Here is a 24,250-nt window from a genome sequence, read left to right as displayed (position 1 = left end):
CACGTGTCTGATATTTAAATCACGTTCATGTGATTTCGTTTATTTTTATATTATTAACTTGGAATCTTATTCAAAACATTTCTTTCTCTTATTTTCTATATAAAGAGAAGAGAAGCCCCCTCTGTAAGCATAAGCTCAGTAAACCTAGAAGACGACCTAAAGAGATAGAACTCTTAGAACGATAAGCGGCGATCAGTTTCCTCTACTGTTGCAGAAGATTTTTCTTCTAGATCCTTCAAGTTCAATTGAGAATGGCTCGCTCTCTTTCCAAGGCAAAGCTTCTTTCATTTCTCATGGATTGCTTCTCAGTATCAATCAACAGGTAATAAAATCAAGCAAACAATTCTTAAACAAATCTTTTCTTTCTTTCTTATCGTTTTCTTGGCGTTAATTCATGGATGGTGATGATGATGAAGCAGGCGAGGTTACGCTGCAGCAAGTGAGGGAGTTGCAGTTGCAATTAAAATGGCGAAAGGAAGTGGGTCGAGGAGCAACGTGGTGAAGGCAACCAAGAAAGAAGCGTCGGAGAAAAAATTCTGGGCACCAGACCCCGTCACTGGCTACTACCGCCCTGAGAACATCACCGGCGAAATCGATGCGGCGGCGCTGCGTGAGAAGGTCTGCAACAAGGCTGCGCCGCAACGGTAGATCTATTATATAATCAAAACCAAATGAAGTGAAGTGAACAGAGAGACGTGGATGGCTAATGCAGGGTTTGCCCATTTGTAATTAAAACCCATACTTCTAAGTGAAGAAATCATGAATTTGACCTGGCATATGTAATCTATACATAAGAATCTCACGGAAGGGCCAAGTTCTGATATTTCATATACAAGTATACAATACAATAAGTTTTTTATTTATCATCTTTATTGTTAAAAATTTTCTTTGGTCAAGGACTTTTTTAAGTGAGGATATTTCAAACATGGGAAGAAGATCAAGGGGGAAGGGAGAAGGGCAAGTGCAGATTGTTCATACATGCAAAGAAGACTATTAGGAAAAATTTTAAACAATTGGCAAAGCAAAAAAGGAAAATTCAAAAGAGGGACCCTAATGTTGTCTAGGAGATTTTTTTTTTTTTTTTTCAATTCAAACAGTTAGATTTATGACATGTGTTTTATTAAAAGACAAAATCTTGTTTTTTCAAAAAAAAAAATTTAAAAATAGAAATCCAAATCTTTTCTCATTCTTTCTCGCACTCAAAAGGGGATATTGTATTTAAATTAAACATGTAGCATAAATCTAGTAATGTGAACTGAAAATTTTACTATACGATATTGGGGAGGATCCAAACACAATAAATACGAAAGAGGGAAAGGAGCAGCATATTCCCCCTTGGGCCCTAATGTAACATCGCCTCTGTCTATCTACTTGGTGAAAAAATGTTTCAATCTACGCCGTTAGATTTATGACATGTGTTTTATTAAAAAACCAAAATCCCTCTTTTCAAGATAATTTAAGGGCCTGTTTGGTTACATGAGTCTGGAGATTTCAAATATCTAGAGATTTCTCTATAGATTTCAAGTCTATGGAGTTATAATTTATAAAATTAGATGTTTGGTTGTGGAATGAAATTTGTGGATTCATCTTAAAAAATTATGTGTCGACGTGATTTTTGGGAATGTATCAAATAATTTTTAAATCTCATTTGACCCATACGCTAAATCAGGTGGAGGATTCAGGTAAACACAATGTGAATCTCAAGATTTCATGAATCTAGAGATTTTTACAACCCACAAAAAAAAAAATCGTAATTCATGCATGCATTGAATCTCTAGATACAGCCACCTGAGCCCTAAAAATAAGAATCCAAATATTTTATCTTATCTTTTACACTCAAATGAGAATATTGTATTTAAATTAAACATGTGTCATAATCTAATTATTTGTATTAAAATTTGACAATACAGTATATATGGAGGATTCAAACACAATACCCACATGGATAACAAATCTAAATTCAGATTAGGTTTGATCATATGATTCATATCTATATTTATTATATTTTTATAAATTCTATATTTGGAAATTTCAGGTTTAGAATGACTATTGATTTGATTGTAATTGTTCATTCTGTTTAGCGTTTCCAGCAAGAAATTGGTTATTCCTTCGTTAAACTACTTTCCATAAAGAGTTACATTTACCCAAAAAAAAAAAGAAAAACTTCAATGTTAATATTCCTTACTTGAATCTGATTTGTTTAATTGGAGTCGTTCTTTATGTGTTATATATATTCATGATCAAATAATTAATCAATGAAATGATAAGTAAGGATCTTTCCCTTATTTCCTCTTTCGTTCGTAGAATGAGACATCATTAAAAACATGATTTCAGAAAAGACAATAAAAAGCACAAGAAGTAACCATAGCATGCAGTTAAACGATAGTATATCAAGGCAATTTTGTTTGTGCTTATCTATCTAATGGATAGAATAATTAAACGTAGAAAAATACTAAAGACTGATCAACTGAATCAAAGTTAAGATGGAAGACCAGCTTCTTCTTCTTTAACTTCAATTATTGGTGTTGTGTTATAGTATATGTCAGCTTGAAGTTTGACAATGTAATGGAAGAAAGTGACTCTAGGCTCTTTGAACAAGCTATTCTATTATGTGAACAACAAGCTTCACCACAAAATAAAAAAAAAGCATCTTTCTTTCTTTTCTTTAAAACAAAAAGGCACCTTTCAGATATACGAATCTAAGGATTTTTTTTTTTTAAATTAATCTGAAGAGTTTATATTTAGGGTAAGGGGAATATTATTAATATAGGTGCCACTGGGTGGGTGCAAACCCAGGACCTTCCGCAGGAGGTTGGGCTTTTTAACCGCTCTAAAATTTTGACTCGAGCAATAGATTATTGACTAAACCATCTTGAAACTCATCAAACTTATATTTAATGTAACGTTGCTAACTGACAGGACTGCTGTTGATCAATGTACAACTACCCTTACAACTACAATGTTGAAGTAAAGCTCTCGAAGGAGGTGAAAATTTGCAAAAGATGCATGTGAATTCAATCTAAGGAATGAAGTATATGTTTTGAACTTGGTGGGAGAGATGTAATTAACTCACTGAATGGAGGAAATTTTAGAGATGCGTCTCTCATGCAATTGTAGCCTTTCACGTCTCTCCCATTTAAGAGTTGTGTCTTTTCGGAAGAATTTGGGAAGGGATGTTTCCCATCGGAAGGGGTGTCCATGGTTAGGGGAGGTAATGAAAAAACATACCATAACTGAATTGAGGTTTTACTTTTACATAGTAGTATGAGGTGATATGATTTCTTTTCATTAAAAATAAATAATTTGAAGATTGGTAAACAACAAGATGATGGACTATAATTGCAGGTAGATGACTAACTAAAAGAGATTATACTTTAGAAGTGCAATAAACTGCAAGAAACTAAAAGATTAAAAGCAAGGAATGAGTGCATGCATAGAGTTTAATTACATGGTTACCAAATATATCAAAATGAATCAATCCTCAAAATGATACAAGAAATTGAGGGGAGGTGAGAACAAGAGTAAGTTGTAAGTTTTTGGAGGACCAAGACAAATGCAAAGGAATATGGAATTGATGAAGATGATGAAGGAGAATTTCCAAGAAAAGGCCAATTTGGAGGGAATATATATATATTATACATGAACAATCAATTTCGAAAAGTGATTTTGTCAATAGGGTCCAGAAAGTTCTAGGAAGATCGATGAAATCTCATCGTGAAACCCACTTGAATCTTGATCAAAGAATACTGAAAAAGTATTTTCTCCGACATAAAAAGAAAAATAGAGTCATCTTGCAAGAGTTAAAAACCGTTATCTATCCATATTTATCATAAAGCATAAAGAGAAAAATACAAAAACAGTGACTTGTAAAAGATGTAATGGATGAGAAGAATGATTAATCCAGATTGAAAAGCGAGATTTTTTTTATTATTTTTTTAATTTATTTCGCTTTGGTCTGTTTTATGGAATTATCCAACTAACAGCTATGAGAATATTTAGAAGAGTAATTTAAGAATCAAAATGCCTTTTCAATGAGAAAATACAACATTAATGACGTATTTGATATGTATTTGTTAGGGAAAATCTCCCTTTTATGCATAATGGATCAAGCAAAATTAGAGACAAGGGATAACTATTTACTTGGTTCAGTCAATTGATATATATCCAAGGATGAGTCTAGAGGACTAAAGATAATATGCATAATTAAATCAATGTGAAGTTGAGTACAAAGGAACTCTCAAATAACATATATAATTTATCCAAGAAAGAACCCTCAAAAGATCAACCAAGAACTCATGGCCTCACAACACTGATCACCATAGAATGATCTATCGCACATGGAAATGCCCAGCAACAACACATCCACGAATAGCACGAAGCTCAACCGAAAACTAGAATACCTTCAAATCGCAGAGGGAACCCAACACATATTGCCAAGACTTATGAAACCCTAAACCCAAAAAGAGGTTAAGAAAAATATCACTAGAAAGAACATAAATGCCCTTCTAAATGACATCAAACTACAAGTAAACCACTTGAATAAAGAATGACAAATATGCCTCTGTTAAGAGAGATATTCCAACATCCTCCACCTTGACATTGATTTTGGCTGTGCAGAAAATTACCTGGATCACAAAGAATTCATCAAAAAAACAAAAAACAAAATGAGAAACCAAACAACAAGCACGACCTTCAACATGTTCAAAGCAGTTTTTGAATTTGTTAAAGGTACAACATTAGTCAAAATATCAACAGGATTGATAGAGATATCAATCTTTTGAAGATTGATTAAACCTTTAGAGATAACATCTTTAATAAAATGCAACCTCACATCCACATGTTTAGTACATTCATGAAACATGTTATTCTGAGAGAGATATATAGAAGAGCACATAGCACCAAAGCCAAGTTCTCCGAGGATATCCTTAACAGCCTCACACAAAACAATATATTCAGCCTCAGTGGTTGAAAAAGCAACTACATGCTGAAAAGAAGACTTCCAACTTACCAAGTTACCATCAATGGTAAACATATAACCAAATAATTAAAGACCTTCTCTTATCAAGATCAATAACAAATTCAAAGTCACAATGTCCAACAATATTCATCTTATCACCACAAGCATTATCATATAATAGTTTGTAACTAATTGAACTTTGCAAATATCTCAAAATCTATAAAACAACAGTCCGATGAACATCACTAGGATGACTCATAAACCTACAAACCAGCCTAGTAGCACAGGCTAAATCAAGTCTAGAACAGACCATAGCATATATAAGAGAACCTATACGAGTTTGATAGGACATTTTAGTCATACTAGCATCATAACATGATTTTAACTTAAAATGTATACCCGAAGGAGTATCAACAGCTTTACAATTAACACTTCCAAAGTTAGCAATCAGTTTATGCAAGTAACCTACTTGAGACAAGATAAGAAAACTATTAGATCTATATCTAAATATGCTAATACCAAGAACCTTTCTTGCAACCCCTAAATCCTTTATTTCAAACTCAAAATTAAGAACATTCATCGACTTGCAAATTTGAAATTTATCTCTGCAAACAATAAGCATATTATCAACATATAATAAGAAAAAATGAAAGTATGAGGCTTAAATTCACAATAGTACACACAATGATCATAATAACTTCTTTTGAATTTATTCTTAAGCATAAAATCATCAAATCTTTTGTACCATTGTCTAGGGACTGTTTTAACCCATACAAGGATCTCAACAACAAACAAACTTTACCTTCATCACCTTTTCTTACAAAACACTCAGGTTGATTCATGAAAATTTGCTCCTCAACTCTACCATTCAAGAAGGCAGTATTGACATCCATTTGTTCAACTCAAAATCAAATATAGCAACAAGAGACAAGATAACCTGAATAGAAATGTGCCTTACCACAAGTGAAAACACCTCATTATAATCAACACCTTCAGTTTGGGAGTAACCCTTAGCTACTAACCTAGCCATAAACCTAAGTCTTTTTACTCCAAGGATCCCAAACTTAAGCTTATAAATCCACTTATTGTAATAACCCCCATGTACCTAACCCGAAACCTGAATTGCAAGTCCGAGTACCCGAAGCTCTAGCTAGAAGAAGTTGTTGGTCATCCAAAATGAAACCCATGTTTTGGCCCCATAATCCATGAATTTGGATATTGTTAGTGAAGAACTTGCCCTATAGGGAACCGAAAGAAGATCCATCAGGGTCCCGGATGGATTAGGCAAATAGACATCAAACACGAGAAAGGTCGAATTGAGAGATGTCTGAGAACAAAGTAAGACCCCTCCACATGTTGATTAAAGTTGTAGCAATGTTAGGGATTGATTGGAGAGCAAAACGCCCAAGTACTAAAGAGTACCAAGGGGCGATTTCTTAAAGCGTTTGATTGACCAAGTGACAGGCCACCTTGGTGGTTGATTGAAAATTTTTGCCGAAAGCCCTAATTTCCCCCTCCCCCTCCCCAACACCTTGTTTAAAGCTTTCCACGACCTAAGTTCGTATTATTTTATTTTGAAGGCTGTTGTGGACTAAGTGGAGGCAGAAAACACGTGGTTAGTGGAGGGGAACATCTTTTCGCGGAGAATCTTCCAACTCTCTTTGACTTTTGGATCTCAGTGGAGGCAAGTTCAGCTACTTTCTTAATCTATTGAATTTTTGTCTTATTAAGGAATAGTTATTCCTCTCTTAATTCTGTTGTGGTGGTTTAGACGAGTTTATTTCTTCCTCCACTTAATCTTGGAGATACAACAAGAAACTCAACCCATTTGTAACCCAAGTTTAAGCGTCTAACACTAACGTAGAAACTACTTATAGTGATAAATTCTTTTTAATGAATATTTCCTCTCATTAGAAAAAAAGAAAGAAAATTCCGAAGATTGGTAAACAATAGGATGATTAACTATAGTTGCAGCTAGCTGACTAACTAATGCATATTATACTTTAGAAGTGCAATAAACTGCAAGAAACTAAAAGATAAAAAACAAGGGGTGAATGCATGCATCATGTTGGCCCAAGCCTGATGATACAGTCGCAAAAAGTATAATAAAGTTTAATTAGATGGTTACCAAAATATATCGAAATGAATAAATCCTAAAAATGAGCAAATAAATTGAGGGGGAGGTGAGAACTGGTAAGAGTAAGCTCAAATTTTTGGAAGACCAAGCCAAATGCAAAGGAATATAGAATTGATCAAGATGATGAGGAATAATTTCCAAGAACAGCCAAAATGGAGGGAATATCTTATACATGATAAATCAATTTCGAAAAGTGATTTTGTCAATAAGGTCCTGAAAGTTCTAAGGAGATAGATGAAGTCCTCATTGCATAAAAAAGAAAAGAAAAAAAAGATAGAGTCATCCAGCAAGAATTACAAACCATTGCTTATCCATATCTATCATAAAGCATAAAGAGAAAAATACAAAAACAATAACTTGAAAAAGATGTGATGGATGAGAAGAATGATTATACAAGTTGAAAAGCGAGATTTTTTTTCTTTAGCTCTGATCTATTTTATGGAATTTTCCAAGTAACAGCTTTGAGAATATTAAAAGAGTCATTTTAGAATCCAAATGCGAGAAAATACAACATTAATTAATGATGTATTTGGTACCTATTCTTTGATTGCATTATGTCTGAATGAAAATGCCTTTTCCCTATTCCCAATGGTAACCAGGAAAAGCATTGATCTATCTACTTAACCCGAAGAAAAGGGGGAAAACGAAAATAAATTTCGATTTTGACAATGGGGTTGTGATCGAAATATTCAAAATATTCTATATCCAATGAAAATTTTGTTTTTTGTTTTTTTTCTCAAAAAGTGTTTTTCACCGTGGGTCCCACTATTTTGTGTGGTCGGGGGAGCTGATCCGGACTCATTGCCAATAGTCGAAATCGAAATCGAAATCTCCATTGTTTGTAGCATAGAGTTGTGCATTAAATGTGCAAATATTAAAGTTGAAGCGTTGTTTTGAGTAATGAAATTTGTATCTAGAAAAACAAAAATAAATAAGGCATAAATGTAGTTGAATGGATGTGTAAATAAATCTTACCATTAAATGTATTGAATTAAATCTAAACCGTTTATAATGGACGGTTTAGATTTAATTTCAACGAATTTAATGGTAGGATTTCTAGAACTGTTTAACCAAGCAATTTACACAATCGTTCAGCCACCACTTTCCAATAAATAAATATTTAAAAAATATTTACGTAATTTCTCATGCCTGACCGACATGACCCGAAAGGGTTTAGAGCCTCATTTCGTGGTGGGTTGTGAAATGGGTCCGCTCTCACGAATAACTTCAGAATCTTCTTCAAAACTTTTATTTTTTTATTTTTATTTTTTTTTTTTTGTGGGTGAGAGGAAACACCAGGCGAAAGGTCGTGAGCCTCTCTGGTGTTTTGTTTTTCTACATAAAGAGAAGGGAAGCTAGCTCGATCGCTCAGTAAGCATAAGCCCAGCAAACGACCTAAAGAGATAGATAGATCGATTGATAGATCTCTTCAACAATAAGCGGCGGCGTTAATTAGTATTCTCTACGTACTGTTGCACAAGGTTGTTTCTTCTTAATTATATCCTTCGATCGATCGAGTTCAATTGATCGAGAATGGCTCGCTCTCTTTCAAACGCAAAGCAGCTTCTTTCATCTTATCTCATCGAATATTATTCCGTCTCAGTATCCATCAACAGGTAATGAAATCAAGCAAACAAGTCTTTTCTTTCTTATCGTTTTCTTGGAGTTAATTTTCATGGATGGTGATGGTGATGGTGATGATGATGATGATGGTGAGCAGGCGAGGTTACGCTTCAGCAAGTGAGGGAGTTGCAGTTGCATCAAACATGGCGAAAAGAAGTGGGTCGAGGAGCGACGTGGTGAAGAAGGCAGGACATGAGGAGATAATTAAGCAGCAGGCAACCAAGAAAGAAGCGTCGGAGAAAATATTTTGGGCACCAGACCCCATCACTGGCTACTACCGCCCTCAGAACATCGCCGGCGATACTGATGTGGCGGCGCTCAGTGAGAAGGTCTGCAACACGGTTGCCCAACGCTAGATTTATTATATAATCTTAGACCAAATGAAGTGAACCGATGTGGCCGAGGGGTTGTCGGTCTACTTGTAAGACCCATACTTCTTAGCGAAGAAATCATGAATTTGAGACTCCTGGTATATGTAATCTATATAAGAATCTTCAGCCAAATCTGTACAACATAATAAACACTCTAAAGTATTTAATGATATTTCACACATGAAAAAAAAAATCTAACCGGAAAACAAAGGATTTCTGCATGCAAGAAGACTATTATAGAAAATCAAAAAACAAAAGAAAACAAAGAGGGAAGGGATCACCCCCTTGGATCCCTAATGTAGTATCGCATCTGTTTACTTACACGTGTTAGATTTATGACATGTGTTTTATTAAAAAACAAAATCCTCTAAAAATAGAATTCAAATCTTTTCTCTTCTGTCTCACACTCAAAAGAGAATGTTGTATTTAAATTAAATCATAAATCTAGTAATGTGAGTTCAAAATTTTACTGTACAATATCGGGGAGGATCTAAATACAATAAATATAGAAAGAGGCTTCGCCCCGGGAGCCTCGAGGGTATTCAAACTTTGACTACCTATATAAAAGCCTTGGTGAGACACCCCTGAGGTTTGATTTCCATATTTTATTTATGATACCCACCTTTAGCCTACAGGATCCGTATCATTAAGTAAGGAGACTTCTACAATATAGATGGTTCACATCTATCCCCATCTGTAAATACCCATATGGATGACAGAATCTAAATTCAGATTTGGTTTGATCATATTTTTATTTATTATATTTTTATAAATTGAATGACTATTGATTTGATTGTAATTATTGATTCTATCTAGCGTTTTCAGCAAGAAATTAGATATTCCTTTGTAAAACTACTTTCCATAAAGAGTAACATTTACCCCCAAAAAAAAAAAATTCATATTAATATTCCTTACTTGAATCTGATTTGTTTAATTGGAGTTGTTCTTTATGTGTTCTATATATATCCGTGATCAAATAATTAATCAATGAAATGATAAGTATGAATCTTTCCATTATTTCCTCCTCTCATTCATTGAATGAGACGTCATATAAAAAATGATTTCAGAGAAAACAATAGAAAGCACAAGAAATAGCCATAGCTTACAGTGAAACGACAGTGTATCAAAGCAATTTTGTCTGTGCTTATCCATCTAATGGATTGAATAATTAAACGTATAAAAATACTGAAAACCGATCAACCGAGTCAAAGTTAAGATGGAAGACCAGCTTCTTCTTCTTCTCTAACTTCTATTCTTGGTGTTGTGTTATTGTATATGTCAATTTGAAGTTGAAAGCGACTCTAAACTCCATTTGTGACTAATATGCTTTCTGGAACCTGTCAACTAAAATCTATTCTATTACATTTATAATACCAACTTCAATCTTCACCACAAAATAATAAAAAAAGCACCTTTCTTTTTTCAAAAAAAAAAGGCAGCTTTCAAATATGCTAATCTAAGGATTTTCCAAGTTCACCAATACATTTAAAGCCTTTTAAGGTGATCATTTAAAATATCATAGACCTAAAAATTCTTCCAAGACCTCATCAATTGGTTTTGTATTAAATCTCAAAAATACTCAAAATTAATACTTCTCTTGTTCCCAATCTCAAACATTATCTTATTATATAGAGAATCAGTAAAATTTTCTGAACATTGCGCAAATTGTTAAATTACCTGTGAGACCGGTTAGTCTTGGAGATACAACAGGAAATTCAACCCATTTGTAACCCAAGTCTGTGTGTCTAACACTAATGTAGCAACTACCTATATTGATCGATAAATTTATTTTTAATAAATATTTCTTTTGATTAAAAAAAATAAAGGGAAAATTTTGAAGACACTCAAAACACTTCTACATAGGAAGACTGGTAAACAACAGGATGATGGACTATAAGTGCCGGTAGCTGACTAACTAAAGGAGATTATACTTTAGAAGTGCAATAAACTACAAGAAACTAAAAGATCAAAAACAACGAATGAGTGCAGGCATCATGTTGGCCCAAGCCATCTGAATTATAGAGCAGTCACATAAATTATAATAAAGTTTATCATGTTGTATCAGATGGCTTGGGCCAACGTGATGCAGTCACATAAATTATAATAAAGTTTAATTAGATGGTTACCAAAATAACGAAATGAATCAATCTTAAAAATGACAAAATAAATTGAGGGGGGAGGTGAGAACTGGTAAGAGTAAGTTCAAATTTTTAGAAGACCAAGCCAAATGCATCGGATTGATCAAGATGATAAGGAAGAATTTCCAAGAATGGCCAAAATGGAGGGAATATCTTATACATGATCAATCAATTTTGAAAAGTGATTTTGTCAATAAGGTCCCGAAAGTTCTAAGGAGATAGATGAAGTCCTCACGAACCCTTCCTTTGATCAAGATCGCAAGCCAGGAATGAAGAACAAAGAAGAACAGACAAAACCCTTGCACGAACCCAAAAGCCCCAAATCTAATTTCGTGAATGACTTCAGATCTCACCCAAACAAAACTTATATATAAAATAGCTTGAACCAAAACTAGTTCAAAAATGACTCAACCCGAATCGAACCGGTTCAATACAGATTACCCCAACAAAAAAAAAATCCTACATGATAACACATTGTCTCTTAGTCCAGAATTTATTATCCTAGATTGATTTCAGTATTTTTGTAGAGCAGAAAATTCTATGGCTGATTTTATAGCCTCTAGTTATTACCTATTAAGGCTATTTTGTGTTTAGTGGGTTGGTCCACCACTTTTTGTTTCGCAAATAGGGGTATAAATGGATTGGATTCGGATAAAATAGTGATGATACTCTATCTGTATCCTATTATATTAGGATGGAATCAGATAATATCCTATTAGTCATCGGACAGATTCAGTCAGATTTGAACGATAGTTGGATAGTTATTTTCTCAAGTAGATTCTTCTAAATTGGTATGAATACAAACCAAACACAAATTTTCGACTACCTGTTGACATCTTTAGCACTTTATTTGTGAGAGCTAGGTTTGAAATTTAAGAATTTAACAACTTTGATAGTTATTTTAGTGAAAAATCTAGAGAAATAGTCACATATCTCAAGTAAAAAATTATAAAAATGAGAAAATAAATACAGGTAAGTAACTTAATCCAATAATTTTATTGGACGGATAATAATCAGTAAGAAAGGGGTATACAATATCCGCATCCTATTAGTAATCAGACAGATTTGAATACCCTTAAACGTATGCGGATGCGAATTTCGAAAATGAATTTCACTTATCCATTTACACCCTTATTCGCAAGTATTCATTTGTACCACTAGACTGGTTCAGCCTTCTATCTTTGAGTAATGAAATTTGCAGGTCATCGATGGCTATCGAAATCTAAACTGAGATCTCAATCCGACAGTCTCAATTGTCTCATAAGACGATTCTGCACATTTATTGCGGGTCCCGAAAAAGGATCTAGAGCCTTATTTGTTGGCGGGCGGTCAATTGGGTCGGGTCTGCGATTATTTTTATATTAATAACTTGGAATCTTCTCCTAAACCTTTTTTCTTTTATTCAAATTTTTTTCTTCCTCTTCTTCTGTGAGGGAACACCACGCGAAAGGTCGCGAGCCTCTCTGCTCTTTCTTTCTTTCTTTCTATATAAAGAGAAGCTCGCTCGCTCTGGAAGCATAAGCCCAACAGACCCAGAAGAAAGAGATAAAAATCTTGAACGATAAGCGGCTATCAGTTTCCTTTACTGTTGCAGAATACTTTAGTTTCTTCTAAATCCTTCAAGTTCAGTTGAGAATGGCTCGCTCTCTTTCCAACGCAAAGCTTCTTTCATCTCTCATCGATTGCGTCTCAGTATCCATCAACAGGTAATTAAGATGTAGCCAAGCAAATAGCTCTTCCATTAATCCCACCTCCAGAAAATTTCTTTTCTTTTTTATCGTTTTCTTGGTGTTCATGGATGATGATGATGATGAGCAGGCGAGGTTACGCTGCAGCAAGTGGGTCGAGGAGCGAGGTGGTGAAGGCAGGTCAGGACACAATTAAGGCAACCAAGAAAGAACCATCGGAGACAAAATTTTGGGCACCAGACCCCGTCACTGGCTTCTACCGCCCTGAGAATGTCGCCGGCGAAACCGATGTGGCGGCGCTCCGTGAGAAGATCTTCAACAAGGCTGCGCAACGGTAGATTTTATTTATGCAATCTAATCCAAGTGACGTGAACTGTGAGATGTGGCCGGTCGAAAATTAAAGAAGGAAAAAAAAATCTATTAATATTTATGTATTGTTCCACATCATCTATTTTTTAATGATAATGAAATCTTACCCAGTACCTACATAAAATTATATGTGGTGAGCTCCCACCGCGAAGTGAAGATTTAACATTGGAAAAGAAGAGCTAAGTATTGATATTTCATGCATAAAATAATAAATTTTTTATTCATTATTTTTATGGTTAAAAAAATTTATTTAATGAAGTGAGCTTAAGTAATGATATTTCACACATGAAAAGATGATCAAATGAGAAATTTTCAAATTCTGGAAAAAGAAATGAAAAAAAAATTCAAATTTTTTGAGGTAAATGACAAGTACAAATTTTTCAAACATGGAAAGAGGACTATTTCAAAAAATTGGAAGCAAAAGGATTCACATCCTCTGTAATTCCTTTCTCTACAATTCCTTGTAATTCCCTCATTGGATTGTGCTATGTGGCATTTCAATAATCCAATGGTTATCCAATTTAAACTAAATTTGAATTTTATTTAAATCCACCAATAAATTTGAATTTTATTTAAACCCTCGTTTGTTGGGTAACCTCTGGATTCTGAGAGCTCCATGTTCAGCGGAAAAGGACATTGTTGAGATCCCATGAGTTAGCCCATTTCCATCGGACGAGTGTCCATTGTTGAAAGAAAGAAAATCCACTAAGTGGTGTTGAAAAGGGGGGATTTCAAAAAAAATGGGTCGAAAAAAAGTCTACCACGTGGAGAAAAAGCAATCCCATAGTTAGATTTATGACATGTGTTTTATTAAGAAAAAGAAGATGTTTTATTTAGATTGAAAACGTCATAATCCAATCATGTGAATTGAAAATTTGATTGTCTAATATAGGTGAAGGATCCCAATTCAAAAAATACAAGCGAGATAATCGATTTCCATCTTTTATGGATGTATGACACCCACTTTGAGCCTACATAAGTCATCTAGATCATCTCTCTTTACACTTCTTTAGCCACAAAATTGAGTGAGGTTCACAAGCTTAAAAAAAAAGTTATGGGGGACGGGACACTCAATAGTACCCTGTGGCTCTCCCTGTAACTGTGGATGAAAAGTGTGTGAAGAGCACAAAGTATGCAACCTTCAGATATGGATGATTCACATCTATCCTATCCATACAGACAATATGGATTGCAAATTTAAATTCAGATTAGATATGATTAGTTTGACCATATCTTTATAAATTCTATACTTGGAAATTTCAGGTTTAGAATGACTATTGATTTGATTTTAATTATTGATTCTGTTTAGCGTTTCCAGCAAGAAATTAGGTATTCCTTGGTTAAACTACTTTTCATAAAGAGTTTCCTTTACCAAAAAAAAAATAAAATATATATATATTAATATTAATATTCCTCACGTGAAGCTGATTGTTTAATTGGAGTCGGTCTTTATTTGTTACATATGTTCCATGGCCAAATAATCAATAGAATAATCAATCAATCAATAGATGATAAGTAAGGATCTTTTCCTCAGTTACACCTTTCATAGAATGAGACATCATATAAAAAACAATGGTTTCAGAGAAGAAATAGAGAGGAGAACAAGTAACCCTAACTTAGACGCAATCTGAGTAGATATATTTTCAAATTCCGCTCTTTAGAGATGATTTAGAATGTCATTTATTTTTATAGTTTTGTTAGGCTTTTTTCTATGCTCCACTCCTTGGTTAATGATACCCCAATGAATAAGCTCATTGTTGTCTCAGGGGGGTTTCAACTCCTCTCTCTGGTCTCCTTCTTGAAGGTTGATTACCCTCCTCCTTTTTATCTTTGGTTTTTTTTCTAATTTAATTATTTCTAATTACATTCTAAAATAAAAAAAAAAACCTAGCTTACAATAAAATGACAGAATATCAAAACAATTTTGTTATCCATCTAAGTGATCTAATGGATGGAACAATTAAATGTATAAAAATAATGAAGATGTTTGACAATGTAACATAAGAAAGCGACTCTAAACTCTTTAATCGTGAGATTTATGAATTAGTGCTTGTTGGAAACTTGTCGCGAAAATCTATTATATTATGTGAATACCAACTCCAAGTTTTACCACAAAATTAAAGAAGGCACCTTTCAGATATAGGAATCTAAGGATTTTTCAAGTTTACAAATACATTTAAGCCTTTTAAGATCATCATTTAAAATAAAGATAATTATTGTTGCCTCTTGTATTGTAGCTTAATTACTATTGAATCTTCCACACTTTTTGAAATTATTAATTTAACCTTAGACTTTGCCTCTAATTACTAATGCCTCATTGGCATTAAGTTCTATTAGTTAAGTGATGACGTGGCATATTTGATTATCTAAATATTCAAATATGTTTAATATTATTTACTGCACTTTATATTAAATTATATTACTACCTTTAGTAAGTAATCATAATCAAACGATCTTCTTCTCTAGTCAGAATAAAAAAAGAAAATACATAAATAAAAAAGAAGAAGAAGAAGAACTTTATCTCATTATATAGGGAACCAATAACTTTTTGAACATAGCCCAAATTTATTAAATTACCGGCTAAACTTGTTAGTCTTGGAGATACAACAAGAAACTCAACTCATTTGTAACCCAAGTCTAACACTAACATGATAACTACCTATATTGAGAAATTTCTTTTTAATGAATATTTCTTCTCATAAGAGAAAGAAGGAAAAAAAATTTCGAAGACACTCAAAACACTTATATACAAGAAGACCAGAAAACAACAGGATGATTGACTATAGTTGCGACTAGCCGACTAACTAATAGAGATGATACTTTAGAAGTGCAATAAACTACTAGAAACTAAAAGATTAAAAGCAAGGATTGAATGCACCCATCATGTCCCCCCAAGTCTTTTGCTACGATCACAGATCTTAGAATGAAGTTTAATTGGATGGCTACCAAAATATGTCAAAATGAATCAATCTTCAAAATGATACAATAAATTGAGGGGGAGGTGAGAACTGGTAAAAGTAAGTTGAGGTTTTTGGGGACCAAGCCAAATGCAAAGGAATATAGAATTGATCAAGATCACGAGGAAGAATTTCCAAGGACAGCCAATATGGAGGGAATATCTTATACATGAACAATCATTTGTGAAAAGTGATTTTCTCAATATGGTCCTGAAAGTTCTAAGAAGACAGATGAAGTTTCAGCGTGAAACCCAGTTGATTCTTGACGCTTTGAAGAATACAAAAACGACCACTTGAAAAAGATGTAATGCATGAGAAGAATGATTACTCAAGTTAGAAATGCGAAATTTTCTTTCGCTTTGTCTATTGTTATGAAATTTTCCAACTAACAGCTCTTAGAATAATAGAAGAATTATTTAAAAATCAAAATGCCTTTTCAATGAGAAAATACAATATTAATGATTTATTTGGTATTTATTCTATGAATTTAATATGTTTCAAAATACAGGATATTCCTATTAATGAATTTTAAAAATACATACCAAACATAAAACAATGTGATCTTTTATTCTTTCAATTATGATTATGTAAAAAGTAAAAACTGTCTAGATGCATTGAATCATTGATCAATACTAACAGAACCAGAAGCTGTGCTTTTTCGAGGAATCGATATCAACTCACTAAAAGCATTCACCAGTTATAGTGAAAAGTGAAAACCATACTTGGAAAGATTGGGAATAATTAGTTTGGGACCAGAAATCTCCATCACCCTGTTAAAGAATGGAATGAATTCCAGTTGAGATGGAATGAATTCGTTGAGATGGAAACTTCCTCAGCAGGCTTGCCCCCGTATAAGACCATTTTATAGTTGGATCAAGACTATCAAGTGTTGGCCCCACAACAAAGCCTAGGTTCATATTACTTTGGTATCTAAGTCCTTCCAATCCACTCGTGGTTAGGAGGAAAGCCATACCTATATTAATTGTATAAAAATGTTCCTGAAGATGAAGTCGAGGTGCGCGTAAGCTAGTCCAGAAGAATCCTCAGATCCACAAATAAAAAATAAAACAGTGTGTATAGAACTTTCTCAATAATGACCATTGTCTACAGGATATGTGGTACTTGACAATATTTGATTTTTTTTTTTTTGTTGTGTGTGTGTGGAGATGTAATCGGATTAAAATCCTCTGTGTTAATTTGGGCTAGCATCGGTTGGTTGTTCTACGTGTGCATGATACTAGGGTTGGTTCCCAAGTACCACAGGTAAGGCATTCAGTGACTGGAGGCCTTACGCGATTGTAAATGATTTCAATCCGATGTAAGAGGTGTTCATGCATCATATAATGTTGGAGCTTAATGCATAAAGACTCTTTCCATTGTAGAGTGTCCATTAATTACCTTAAAAATTTTATAAAAAAAAATCTACTGTAGAGTCCTACCAATTCTCAAAGTTACAAAATAGGAATCTGAACTTACAGAAATTGAGATAAAACTTTTCTCTCTTTTTTTTTCGGTTCCATTTTTAATAGGTAGGGTTCTATTTAAACTGGGAAGAACTTCTGCTTAGATGATAGTGTATATCGATCTCCCTTTAAATAATGGTTTATAGATTCTAATATTCTTCCAATAGCCGCCCCAAACCTCACACTCGCATCCATACCTGCAGGAGAACCCTTTTCTTTTTCAAGATTGTTTGATTCTTTTTCTTCTTTAAGAGTAAATTCGAGGTGACGAGCCTCTGGTTTTCTATATAAACAGAGAAGACGTGCCCTCGCTCTACAAGTATCAAAGCATTAATCCTATATCATCAACATGGCTCGTTCTCTTTCCAACCCAAATTTTCTTGCAGCTCTTGTTGATGGTGCTTCAGCATCAATCAACAGGTAAGAAACATCTCTTGTTGCATGCATTTTATTTCACTTCCTCTTTTCTTCTGCATGATAATTAAGTATATATGTGGTGGTTTCAATGGCTGATAATGATGAACAGACGAGGTTACGCTGCAGCAACTGAAGGTGTTGGCCTGGTTGCAGCAAATTTAAGTATGGGAAGTGGGACAAAGAGAACAGTGATTAAACCAGGAGAGGAGATGGTGAGACCAGCAACATCAACAACAACAATTATGGAAGGAGAACCGGATTGTAAGTTTTGGATACCAGACCCAGTCACCGGTTACTATCGGCCGGAGAATGCTGCAGGAGAAATCGACCCAGTCGATCTTCGCCAGCGGCTGCTGAGAAAGACTAAACAAAATTAAGCTATAGTACATGGGGCAATAGTAATTATCCCTATAAATAAGAGCTAACAATGGCAAGTTCTGATCATGGTTACCATGTAAGTGTTATTCACTTGTTCTGTTACTACTTATAAAAGAATGAATCGTATGGGAATATAGAATATATCCATAGCTTGCTGGCTGTTTGCTTGGGTTTGTCACTTGTCACTAGAGTGATTTGGATTGAGCTCCAATAATTCTGCATTGACTCCTTTGTATGTCCATTACATGTTTATCTTTTGTGAGCTTTGAGCATATTACCACAACATATATGCTATTCCAGTAGTCAGCTCTCCACCATCACCTAGTGAGGTATTTGGGTTTGGCTCCTTGATTTTCTTGAACAAAATCTCTCAATGAGTGTTTGATGAATTATAAGATTCAAACACGTATAATATTTTAATTCAAAAACATTCATTGGGTTTACGTCAGCCCTTGGATAGTAAAATCCTATAACTCATGCACTCATTGGAAAAACTCTACAAGAAGAGAATCCAAATTCGAAAAGGAAAGTGAATTGCAAAGGATGAAATCCATGTTTTTGTGTATAAATTAATTATTTTGTAATATCCAACTTTAGGAATAAAAATTACTGGAAAGAAAAGCATGGTTCTTACTTTTTTTGATAAATAAACATTGATTCTTACTTGGGTAGTAAGCTTGGATTTTTTTTTAAAATTTTTTTTTTGTGTCTGAGGTTCATTAGGGCCAGCTTGCACGCACCTTCATTACATCCTCAGAGGGAGCTTTATTGTCCGCGAGAGTTGAACCCATAATCTCTCCACTAAGAAGTATGGATCTTATCACACTACTAACCCTGCATTGACGGATAACATGATTGTTCTTAAGTAGTCTGTGAAAATGGAGTCATTTAGATTTTTCTTGTATTTATAAATTATAAAAGAATGTATAACATTTTTGTATTTTGCAAAATAATCTAGATTTTATCCTTCATTAATGGAAATCTTGCAATTTGGTGCCTCTTTGAATAGTAACTATGAGGGTTTTCGGTAATCAATTGCAGCAATCTAAAAATTGTATCTAAGATTGTGACACGTGACAGTTAAATATCCAACGGTCACGATTAAAATTTAACTAATAATTAATCCCTAAAATCTCTCATAGTATCTTCTCTCTTTTTTTCTTTGGAGCTTAATTTTAGGGGTTTATTAGATTCATATTCTAATTGAATTTTAAATCTAACCGTTGGATAATCTACTAGTCACAATCTTAAATATGAATTACAAAGAATTGTAGGGGTGGAAATTGTAGTAGAGGTAGATCCATCAAAATATCTAAAACAGAAGAAGAAAAATCAAGAACTTAAAACTGAATTTTCTATTTTGTTGGTTGGTATTTGCTCCAAATCTTCTCCTTGAGAACACAAGATCTAGAGGGCTCTCTGCTCTGAGCGCTCTCTCTCTCTCTCTCTCTCTCTTTATATAAAGAGACGAGAATCACAAGATTCCCTAGCTCTCGGATTATTGCGAAGCTTCTTTTGGGTCTCATCAACGGAGCTTCAGTACCAATCACCAGGTAACGAGGAAACTCTCTTCTTCTTCATTCCTGTTTACTCATGTTGAAAGGGATTTCAACATACCCATGTATATATGATGATGACGATGATGAGCAGACAAGGTTGTGCTGCAACATCTCAGGGTGTCGTTTCAACAAATGTGGCTGAAGGAAGTGGGGGAAGACGCAGTATGATGAAAAGAGGGGAGATGTGATCAGGGCAAACATGAAAGAAGAAGAAGCATCAAAATGCAATTGCAAATGCCAAACCCAGTCTCTGGTTTCTACCTCCCAGAGAATGGTGGAGGAGAATTGATGTGTCTGCACTTAGAGAGATGCTGGTGAACAAGGCTAGGCAACGTTCCAAATGAATTAGAACCCCATTAAAACAAGATCCCTGTAGATATCCTCTGAAATTTTCAAGAAACAAAGCCTTTAGGTTGGCACTGCTTACAACATTTAGTCTTTGTGTTTACTTGGTTAGTTCATGTCATATAGAAATCCATGGGCATTCTACTCATGGGAGAGAAGGATGATAATTTTTTTTATTTGTAAATATTTTGTTGGGGGATGGATGCACAACCGCGATGAACAGTACAGGAAACTATTTATAGGTAAACCTAACACCTTAATCACAATATGAATACACTTGCCCTGGTTTGAATTAGATCTATTTCAAAACTTGCAACTATTCAAACAATCATGGGTGCCAAAAATATCCATAGCCTGTGGTTGAATTGATTAATTAGGGTATGTTTAATTACACGAGTCTGGATTTCAAATCTAGGGAATAATAATTCATCAAATTAATTGTTTCGTTAACCGGATGTGGAATGAAACCTATTTGGTTGACGTGATTTTTTGAAGATGCAAATGTTTAACGCTTTTATAGTGAGGGTGACATACCCATAAATCTACAAATTTACATTTTTTGTGTAAAAAGATGAATTTCTAGATTTCATGAATCTAGGGATTTTCATATCAAATGGATATAAATCTTGCATTAATGAATCCCGAGATTTCAAATCTCTAGATTCATGTAACCAAACAGACCTTAAGGACATTTCGTTCTAAATGTATCAAGAGTTCGGAGTTCAATAGTTGTGCTTGAATAACTTGCTTCTAAGAGATTTTACTGAGCGTATGGTAAAAATGGTCATTCCATATACTCTGGTCTAAACCGGTGAGTGAACGGTCCGTCCAGTAGTTTTGTATAATATGGTTTGACCAGTTTGCCTATGGTAGGGTCGACAACTTCCTCAAGAAAGCCCGGTTAGAGTAAACTCCTATCATCTATGAACTTCATGGAAAGACAAGTTAGGGTAAAGAACTCTTTGTAGAGTTACTTTCCTAGAACAACTCATCTTAGAGTCATATTCCAAATCTAACTCTACCATCTTACTACTATATAAACACCTCAGGTAAACATAATAAAGTAGGTATTCATATTTTGTGAGATCAATTACTTGAATTCTCTATTGAGTAGTTGTGATCATATCTTATAAGTATTGACTTGCTCGTCGGAGACGTACCTCAACAAATTAAAGTCGAGCACGTATTTTAACGTGATAGAAAAGGACGAGCAGAATTTCGTATCAACACTAACAAAGGTAGACTCTTCCTGTGTCTATCAAATTATTGGCTCTTCTACTACCTCTGAGGCTCGAACCCATACTTCATGTCTTGGCAGAATCACTAATGCATCATACCTATGGCTTTCAGAGTATCTCGGATTAAAGATTTGTTAGTGTCAAGATTTGTTTACAATGTGTTTTTCATGCTTTCCTACCTTACAATCAAATAATAATGAAGTTTACATGGGACCCACGGAAGCTTCCTACAATTTTATTTTATTAGTAAACATGGTGGGCCCGATTTCAGTTTTTTTTTCTTTCTTTTTCTAACATAGCTCTCCAAAATTGACCACACGTCCCATCAAGGAATCTATTTTTTTTCCATTCTTCCTTGGTCTTCGTCTTCCTAGTGGAAACTGTTAATCTGAATTTTCTGTTTTGTTGGTTTGTATTTGTATTTGCTCCGAATCTTCGCCTTGAAACCTCAAAGATCAAGAGGCCCGTCTGATCTGACTTTTCTCTTTTTCTCTCTGTATATATAAACACACAGGAATCACAAGACCCACAACGCTCTCTCTCAGAAATCAGGATGGCTCGTTCTCTTTCTAATGCAAAGCTTCTTTCTGGTCTCATCAACGGAGTTTCAGTATCAATCACCAGGTAAAGAGGAAATTCTGTCTCTTCTCTTCTTCGTTCCAATTTACTCTGTTTTGAAAGGGATTTTAACATGCCCTGTATTTATGATGATGATGATGATGACAATGAGCAGACGAGGTTGCGCTACAGTTTCTCAGGGTGTCGTTTCAACGAATTTGGGAGAAGGGAGTGGGGGGAGACGCGGCGTGGTGAAAGCAGGGGAGATGAAGAAGGAAAACGTGAAAGAAGAAGAAGCATCAGAAACCCAATTGCAGACGCCAGACCCGGTCTCTGGTTATTACCGCCCAGATAATGATGGGGAGGAAATTGACGTGTTTGCGCTTCGGGAGATGCTGATGAACAGGGCTAGGCAACACTAGATTTGCATCATCGATCCAAATGAATCAGAACCCCATTCGAACAGGATCCCTGCAGAAGAGCCCTTGGGATTAGTTTTTTTTTTTGGTTTCTTATCAATCGATGTACAAAACAACAACATTTCATCCCCTGTTTATGTGTTCATGTTATATAGAAATCCCCTATTTGGTGCATCAAAAATTCTTTGTTCATGCCCCAAATCAAGTAATGAACTTTTCCAAGTTACTAAGTTCCCCCTACATCGATGGCACATCAAAATGTAGTGAGATAATTAGGACTTTTTTTTGAGTTTATTTTTATATATTCAGTGAATATTTCATGCTTTCAATTAAATCAGGTTTTCTGGTTTGAAATAGTGGTTCAGTTATAGTTATTTTGTAAATATTCCTCTCTGCTTTGGTCCCTTTTTAAATGATAATAAGGACTTTGCTTTTGAGTCTATTTTGGTTTCCTAGCTACTTCAAGTTACTGAGTAGGTTATGGATTGGGTTTCCTTATTAGTGTAGGAGTCCAGTTTTGAGTCTTCTCCTTATTAGATTAGGAGTCTCTTTTGAGTCTTCTACATATGGTTGTAAAGGGAGCAAACACTGAAAACGAATTTGACAAAAGAAAAGCTTTTGGTGCTAATCATTTGTTTTCCATTGAAGGCTTCTGTCTTATTATTGATCAAGTTTGATCATTTGTGGCAGAAGTCCTAGGAGGGTCTAGTAGAAGCTTTCTTTCATGTTCTTGAAGATCTCTTTCAATTCAAATTCAAGGTCAAGATTCAATCTTCTCTCAACTCTTGCTGCCCTGGAAACAGGTTCAATCTTTTCTCAACTCTTTTTGCCCTGGAAACCTGAAATTTTTTTCCCTCCCAAATCAAATTTCTATGACAGAGTTGGACAAAACCACTATCAGCACACTTGCAGATGCGGCTCTCATGTGGATAACTAAAGCTTGATGAGGTTGCTAAATGATTGGGATTCTAAGAAGCTTCTCTAAACTAAAAAGACAGGAAAATTAAGAGCTATCAACTGAATCCCATCCAATGCATATTATAATTAAGTCTCAAATAATCACCAGAAATGCCTTAAGAATCTAATGGATGTCATTGGAACCCCCAATACAATCCATGTGTCTAATCTTATCCTGTTTCCATCTGAGCCCAGAAATATGAAGCATTTCAAGAAGTATCAGAATCACTGAAAAGAAGTGCTCAGCAGCATTTCAAGATATCAAATACTGAGACAAATCAATAAGCATTCCCTATCCATATGAAAAGAGTTAAGAGTTAAAATCCATAAAGGTTGGCATCAGGACTTCCAATATGGCATATTTGAAATAATATAACCCAGCCATATCCATATACCATGACAATCAGAATTGCTATACAGATCCAGAAAATTAATCTTTCAATTCAAACCCACCAGCAAGAACAGAATTTGATGGTTTAACCCGTAAATCATATCCTTATAAACCGTCGGAGACAAGAATTTCCGACTGGGACTGAAGAAGACTTCGGACGACAAACCCATCTCTTACTTTCTCTGATCTCTACCTTCCTCACCTTCGAATTGCTCTCCATCCCACACAGTCACTGACACGGTAGAAAAAACTGAATCCAACGAAGCGGCTTCTAAAAGGAGATTA

General features: G+C 34.5%; 5 protein-coding genes across 5 annotated transcripts; all 5 read left to right on the top strand.

Annotated features, from left to right (window-relative positions):
* Positions 1-146: 146 nt before the first annotated feature.
* On the top strand, positions 147-707 carry LOC149019645 (late embryogenesis abundant protein Lea5-like). Its single transcript, XM_089151081.1, has 2 exons — positions 147-322; positions 417-707. Exons 1-2 carry the CDS (start codon positions 252-254, stop codon positions 646-648), a joined length of 303 nt encoding a protein of 100 aa, XP_089007207.1. The 5' UTR covers positions 147-251; the 3' UTR covers positions 649-707.
* A 7,681-nt stretch (positions 708-8,388) lies between these two features.
* Positions 8,389-9,206, top strand: LOC149019644 (protein SENESCENCE-ASSOCIATED GENE 21, mitochondrial-like). Its single transcript, XM_089151080.1, has 2 exons — positions 8,389-8,710; positions 8,815-9,206. Exons 1-2 carry the CDS (start codon positions 8,628-8,630, stop codon positions 9,071-9,073), a joined length of 342 nt encoding a protein of 113 aa, XP_089007206.1. The 5' UTR covers positions 8,389-8,627; the 3' UTR covers positions 9,074-9,206.
* A 3,522-nt stretch (positions 9,207-12,728) lies between these two features.
* On the top strand, positions 12,729-13,461 carry LOC149019643 (late embryogenesis abundant protein Lea5-like). Its single transcript, XM_089151079.1, has 2 exons — positions 12,729-12,932; positions 13,045-13,461. Exons 1-2 carry the CDS (start codon positions 12,862-12,864, stop codon positions 13,250-13,252), a joined length of 279 nt encoding a protein of 92 aa, XP_089007205.1. The 5' UTR covers positions 12,729-12,861; the 3' UTR covers positions 13,253-13,461.
* A 4,576-nt stretch (positions 13,462-18,037) lies between these two features.
* LOC149019642 (late embryogenesis abundant protein Lea5-like) lies at positions 18,038-18,760 on the top strand. Its single transcript, XM_089151078.1, has 2 exons — positions 18,038-18,123; positions 18,230-18,760. The coding sequence occupies exons 1-2, from the start codon at positions 18,053-18,055 to the stop codon at positions 18,495-18,497; spliced, it is 339 nt and encodes a 112-aa protein (XP_089007204.1). The 5' UTR covers positions 18,038-18,052; the 3' UTR covers positions 18,498-18,760.
* Positions 18,761-21,965: 3,205 nt separating this feature from the next.
* LOC149019641 (protein SENESCENCE-ASSOCIATED GENE 21, mitochondrial-like) lies at positions 21,966-23,758 on the top strand. The gene is made up of 2 exons (XM_089151077.1): positions 21,966-22,264; positions 22,374-23,758. The coding sequence occupies exons 1-2, from the start codon at positions 22,194-22,196 to the stop codon at positions 22,618-22,620; spliced, it is 318 nt and encodes a 105-aa protein (XP_089007203.1). The 5' UTR covers positions 21,966-22,193; the 3' UTR covers positions 22,621-23,758.
* Positions 23,759-24,250: the final 492 nt, after the last annotated feature.

Source organism: Hakea prostrata, chromosome 4 (genome assembly GCF_041222555.1).
Source record: "Hakea prostrata isolate BN-2017 chromosome 4, UWA_Hpros_2, whole genome shotgun sequence".
NCBI lineage: Eukaryota > Viridiplantae > Streptophyta > Magnoliopsida > Proteales > Proteaceae > Hakea > Hakea prostrata.
The sequence above is the reverse complement of the archived record's forward strand: the minus strand, read 5'-3'. Positions and strand labels throughout refer to the sequence as shown.